The 6,963-nt window shown below is 47.0% G+C and overlaps 1 protein-coding gene across 1 annotated transcript in view; it reads right to left on the reverse strand.

The window, feature by feature from the left end:
* The window catches only part of Card11 (caspase recruitment domain family member 11), a gene marked incomplete at its 5' end in the record, with an annotated part of 57,634 nt that extends 51,835 nt beyond the window's left edge, over window positions 1-5,799 (reverse strand). Inside the window, one exon of the mRNA XM_029477657.1 lies at window positions 5,742-5,799. Coding sequence (XP_029333517.1) covers window positions 5,742-5,799 — 58 coding nt within the window. The remainder of the gene's footprint in view (window positions 1-5,741) is intronic.
* Window positions 5,800-6,963: the final 1,164 nt, after the last annotated feature.

The raw sequence follows: 6,963 nt of genomic DNA on the forward strand, positions 1-6,963 counted from the left end.
TTACTTGCTATGTATGGGTCGGTTTATATGTTCTGGTCTTGTCTTGTCTTGTCTTGTCTTGTCTTGTCTTGTCTTGTCTTGTCTTGTCTTGTCTTGTCTTTTCTTTTCTTTTCTTTTCTTTTCTTTTCTTTTCTTTTCTTTTCTTTTCCTTTCCTTTCTTTTCTCTTCTCTTCTTTTGAGAAGTTTTGGTTGTATGTATCATTACAGGAATTTGTCTCCCTAACATTGTCCTGTTGCTTATGGTTCCGACCACCATCCTTTCTTAACTCTGTAAAGTCAGCTACGATACCTCTTCTATTTGTGATTCTAGGGATCTGAGCCATCTTCGTTTTTTTCCTCATCAGTGTAGGTAAAGGGACATCAAGAGAGCCATTCCAAGGGCTGATGGGATGGCTTAGTGGGTAAAGTGTTTGTTACACAAGCATGAGGTCCTGAGTTTGAGTGTCAGAACTTAATAAAAATCAAAGGTGTGACTATAATCCCAGTGCTGGGTAGGTGGAGACAGGAAGATCTCTAGGGCTGAAGCAGTGAGCTCTAGGTTCAGTGAGAGGAGTCAGTGTCTCAAAGAAGGCAGATGGCATCCCTGGGGATAACTGATGTTGTCTTACACATGCACCAGAAAACACTTATGTGACACACACACACACACACACACACACACACACACACACACACACAGAGTCCAAGTCCAGGCTCCTGGCTTCCCTGGCTTTCTCTGCTCCATGCCTATCTCAGATCTATTCACCTCAGCCCTTGTCTTCATCATTTCTTGGGATTTTCTTCCCTTCAAGTGCATGCTTTCAGAGCTATGATTCTTCCTCAGAGCTCTGCTTTGGCTGCACCCCACATTTTCTAGGGTACTGTGTTTTCACCGATGCAACCATCTTCCTATGCGGTTTCCTTATCAACCCATTCATCACTCATAAATGTGCCCTTCATTTTCTCCATATCTGTGATAAGTTAACAAAGCCACGGGAGGTTGATTCTTTAGTGTCTGCTCCCTACCACATCTTCTCTGACAGCCACTGCCCTGACACCTTGTTAATGCCAAATAGACTCTCCTGGTCAGCCTTTGGCTTAAGTAAGAATGTCACCCACTTGTTTCCAAGCACTGAGTTTTGTATATGTGGCCAAGGGGAGGCTGTGTGTGTAACTGTGCATGTGTGTATATATGCATGTGTGTGTGTATGTGTGTTTGTGTGTAGAGAACCAGACCAGAAGATGGCACTGGAGTAATTGTGCAGCCTCCAGTTGGACCATGAGGAGGCAGAAGCACAGGGATGTTGCAGCTTCCGGGACAGAGAAGGGGTGAGTGAGCAGAGGACAGTCAGTGCAATGAGGCTTTAGGGAGACATGAGGTACTATGAGACGTGGGGCCTGGGGTCACCTCTCCTGATGTATGACTCAGTTCCTTTCCCTCTGAGCCTCGGGCAAGCCTGATTTGTGGTCATTGTGCGAAGTGTCTGGTACTTGCTGGAGGTCTTCCCTTGCCTCCTTATTAAACTGACTTACTGATTTAATGGGAGTTTGTTCTATACAACTGCAGGCTTGAGTAAATACATCTACTTGCTGCGATGAGCTAAAACTGCATTGAAGTGGACAGCAAACAAGGATTTAGTCAACATGTGATGTGTTGTTTCATAGACAACAACTTCATGCCACAAACTTTTAAATTTGATTTTGTGTTTATGTATGAGTTTGTGTCTTTAAAGAGAGTGTATGTGTGTTTGCATATATTTGTACATGTATGTGCAGGAATGTGCATGTATAAGTCTGTCGATATCAGGTACCTTCCTGTACTGTTCCCTACCATATATACATTTATATTATATATTATTATATATTACATAATACATAATATATACTGCACATTATATATTATATTTATTATTCATTATATACCATAAACAATATATTAATGTCGTATATAACATATCACATATCATATGTCATATTATATAAGTTATATATTATATATATCCATATTCTGAACCCAAAGCTTGCCCAGCTTGCCCCTAGGATCCCTTGTCTCTGTGCTCTAAGTACTGGGATTACAAACGGGCCACCATACCTATCTAACATTTATATTCAGGTCGTCATGGTTATGCACCAAGTGATTTAGCTGCTGAGACATCTCCCAAGACACTCTTTTGACCTTCGGAGGCTCACAGAGCAGTTCTCTACAGTGTGGTTGAACGCTAGAACATTTTGTTTCTATCTAACAGAAACCTGGCCAGCCTCTCCACCCTTCCCTGCACTCAGGTTCTGTGATGGTTGGTTTTAGCTGTCAATAAAATTTTAGAGTCACCTGGAAAGAGAGTCTTTTTATTTTTCCAATTATATATTTGTTTTATGTATGTGAGTACACTGTAGCTGTCTTCAGACACACCATAGGAGGGCATCGGATTCCATTACAGATGGTTGTGAGCCACTGTGTGGTTGCTGGGAATTGAACTCGGGTTCTCTGGAAGAGCAGGCAGTCAGTGCTCTTAATGGCTGAGCCATCTCTCCAGCCTAGTCTTAAGGACTGTCTAGGTCAGGTTGGCCTGTAAACACACCATGAGGGAATGTTTTCTTGCCTGGACTGATTAAAGTGGACCATACCATTCCTTGGGTGAGGCCCTGGACTGTATATGAATAGAGAAAATGAGCTGAGTACTAAGCATTCAGCACTCACTGTTCTGTGTCTTGACTGCAAACATGACGTAATTAGCTGCCTCTGGTTCCTGCCTTGACTTCCCCACAATGGTGGACTGTAACCTGGAACTAGCTAAAACAAACCTTTTCTACTGTAAGTTGCCTTTTGTCAGGGTACTGACAAAAATTACAGCAAAAAAGATGAAACCAGGACACTGACTTCATCACCCTGAAGTCGCATCCTACCCCCCCGCCCCCCCCCCCCCCCCCCCCCCCCCCCCCCCCGCTCTGGGCCCATTCATCTCTAAGATGGTGGGGGCCTTGCTGCCCTGAGCCTCTGTGATGTATAGCCCAAATCCCTGAACTGCAAATGTGTGACTCTGCGTGAAGACCCTCTCAGCAGGTGCTGAGGGCGTACATCTTGGGGGCTGAGTAGAAGAGTCTAGAAAGCACGGCTTCCTGCCCTCCAGGGACACAGCCCAGGGTGCTTATTGCCGCAGAGACACTACCTGAGGTGCCCTGTGCATGGCAGGGTGGCAAGCAATGCCAGAAACGACTGTGGTAAAACCTTCGCCCTTAAGCAGACATGATGGGGACCCCCAGCTTCAGAGACAAGGTTGTCACAGGCCTGTGGTGTCATGGGAACTGATGAGTCTTGAGCACCCTCTGTAATATGGAATGGCTCCTCTCACCGGAGGAACTCAGAGTTCCACAGTGAGAGTCAGTTGCTGACACAAGAAGCCACAGGACCATGTCACAGTAGTATGGTGAGGTCCACAGGAAGGGAATCACAAAATCCACAGAAGTGGCTCAGTGTGCCAGGCATCATGTCTGAACCTTCATTGAAATCACACCATTTAAACTGAGCCTGGAGGTTCATGTCTGAGATCCCAGATATTCAGAAATTTGAGGCAGAAAAAACCCGGGTAAAAGGCCTGCTTGGGCTATCCAATTAGATCAGTGTGAGCCTGGGAAATTAGAGAAATCATACTTCAAAATAAGAAATTTAAAAGGGTTTGAGGGCATGGCTCAGTGGTAGAGCGCTTGCCTAGAATCCCCCAGGGAGGGGCTGGGGGCGTGGCTCAGTGGTAGAGCCCCTGCCTAGAATCCCCCAGTGAGGGGCTGGGGTGTGGCTCAGTGGTGGAGCACCTACAGTACTGTAACATGTATGAGGTCACATGTTTCATCCTCAATTACGTGCCCCCCCCTCCCAAATAGGAAAAAACCAATGTTGGCTCCTCCTGAGGAGAAGAGGCAGACAGACATATGTGATCTGGGAAGGGTATCCAGGACCCATCATTGATGTAGCTCCAGAGCACAGTTGGTGACACAAAAAGTGTTTAAATGTTTGTTTTGTCTACTATGCACATTATGAGTAAGTTTTTAGTGCCCAAAATAGTTCACAGACAAGGTAGCCTAGTCAGTCCAAAAGCATCAAACATCACAGACTCAATTTCAAGTTTAGTTTCCCTTCTAAGCACTGCAACCTAGTCTGACCCATCCTCTTCACTTGGGACCACCCGGTGGTGTATGTCAAGTTTCTCTGAATGCAAGCTGCCTTCACATCTCCCTCTGACACTCGGAGACTCTTGATTTTCACAGCCTGCGGGGATGAAGGGTTTGTGTCTAACCTGTATGAGTCCTGGCTCTGTTGAGTCTCACCCTGGACCACAGTGCTCTCCGTGTAAAGAGGCAGACACAAGGTCCAAGCCTCCCCACTGAGCCCCCGTGGGATGAGTACTTCTTATGTTTTACCAAGGAGGTAAATCCTAGGAAGCGTATTACTCTCACACAAACCTCATCATAGCTGCTGGCTCCCACCAGTCTCTCTCTGTCTCCCTGTCTCTCTCTGTTTCTATCTCTCTCTGTTTCTCTTTGCCTCTGTCTTTGTCTCTCTCTATCTCTCTCTGTTTGTGTCTCTCCCCCCCCCCTTTACCTTCTGTCTTCCTTTTTTGAGATGGGGTTTCTGTGTGTATCCCTGGCTGTCCTGGAATTCACCCTGTAGACCAGGCTGACCTTGAACTCAGAGATCCACCTGCCTCTGTCTCCCGAGTGCTGGATTAGCACGTGCCACCACGGCCTGTCACCAGCCTCTTACTTTCACATGTAACACATCATGTAACACAAGGGACACACTGTCATGTCAGTTTTCTCACTGGTATAATAAACATTCAAATACTGCTCATAGCCAGGCCTGGTGTCACACTGGTTATCTTAGCACTTGGGAGGCTGAGATGGGAGAAGCTCAAGTATGACACTAGCCTTGGCTGCACAGATGCAGTGACACACACACACACACACACACACACACACCCATATCAAAACACACATATAATATATATATAACACACAGGTAATGGTGGCACATGCCTTTAATCCCAGCACTGGGGAGGCAGAGGCAGGTGGACCTCTAAGTTTGAGGCTAGCCTGGTCTATAGACTGAGTTCCAGGACATCCAGTGATACACAGAGAAACTGTCTCAAAAAACCAACCCAAACCAAACAACAACAGCAACACAACAACAGCAACAATGAACAGTAACCAAAAAACCATATAGTACACACACACACACACACACACACACACACACACAAATCTTTGTTTTTTTGGCCTCTAAAGGCTTCCGTAGATCACTTCTTGTCAACTCCACAGTCTTGTCACAACCTTATACCAGGCAAACTGCGCTTTCCTTTAGTTGTCCCCAGACTCCAGCTTCCGTTCTCTCTTATATGACGTCTTAGAGCCCCTCTGTGGGATGGCTAATATTAACTGTCAGTTCGACAGACTCTAGAATCACCTAGGAGACACACCTCTGGGAATACCTGTGAGAGGTTATCTAATGGGGTTGATTAAGGAGGGAAGACCCACGCTAACAGTGAGTGTCACCTTGGGCTGAAGGGAGGGATAGGAGAGTGAGCTGAGGACCGGCAGTCGTCTCTCTCTGCTTCCTGACTGCAGCTGCCGTGATGTAATGTGGTGTTTGCCAACCAAGAGTCCAAATAAACCCCGAGTTACTCAGAATGATCTCGCCAGGCATTTTATCTCAGCAACAGGAAAGCGACTACCCCACATCTTAGCCTTTCAGTCTAGAGATAGGACAGTACCTGGCATACGGTCGGTTGGCACTCTGTACACAAGAGCTGTGGAACTGTTATCCGGATGTGACGGTCACACTTTCTGGCTGCCCGCTGTCCTCTTTCGAGCCAGTCTGATGTTGGATCTGGAGTGGGTCTGGGCAGAATCTGAAAAAGGAAAGATTGTCAAGTTGGAGCAAGAGGTAGAGGCAGGAGAGAAAGGAAAACATTCAAAGAATCAAAAAGGTTCTCTGCTGGGAAATGAACCCCTTGGTGCATCTCTCTGGGGGACAGTGTTCGGTTCAGCGCACCGTGAACGGTAGGATGTTAGCTCTATGAAGCCATTGACCACACATAATGAGACCTATGGGGAGGGAGAGATGGGCAGGTGTTAGGCCTTGGGTCCTTTGCGACCTGTGTGGTAGATATTCAAGCACCCTTCAGAATGGAGAAGTTCTACTCAGGTACAAACTCATTAGGTCCTGAGCAGTGAGTCTCTGTCTGACCCATAAGGCTTCCTTTCTCTATGAATTATGTCTTTGGCCTGCAGCGACTGTGGACTTGGTAAGGAACCTTCCTTGGTGCACACACTCTTTAATTTCCCAAGGGTGGTGTTCCTCATGGTGACTGACATGGGCATTGCTAATCCCGGACTCAGTCTAGGTGGGAGCCCAATGGTGGCTGTGGGGTTTTGGGGTTAGGCGCAAGCTCAACTTTCCTTCTGGGAAAACAATTCCAGGAGAGGGAAGGGTGGAACTCAAAGTCAGCGAAGGTGGAAAGGGATGGACCTGCTCTGATAGGTTCCTAGAACCCCTGGGGCCTTGAGCTACTGCCCTGTGTCCTTTCTTCTTTCAAGTGACAAGGACCATGGGGCATTGCGGTGTAATCAGAAACTTGCTTAGTTTGAGCCTTGAGCATTAATCACTGGTGACATTGGTTCTCCTCGGCTGTCCCAAGCTGTTCCTGCCAGTGTCTGGCAACTTGGGATGAGCTGTCAGAGGTCTCTGGCTTTGGAATGTGGCAGGGCCACAAGTCTCTTGACAGTGTCTTCTTGGTCCCTCTGTGGGCTCCCTGCTGTGCAGCTAGGACAGGAACAGATAGGTGGCTGCCCTGGGCTGTGGCAAATGATGAGGGAGGAGGTGACCTGGGATCAGATCATGTCTCCTGGGAGATGAGGAAGCCACAGGCCAGTGAGCAAAGGGATCGGCACTCTTCCACACACATTGTTTTTTGTATGTGCCTGCTCGTGTGT

This window comes from Mus caroli, chromosome 5 (genome assembly GCF_900094665.2).
Source record: "Mus caroli chromosome 5, CAROLI_EIJ_v1.1, whole genome shotgun sequence".
Lineage (NCBI taxonomy): Eukaryota > Metazoa > Chordata > Mammalia > Rodentia > Muridae > Mus > Mus caroli.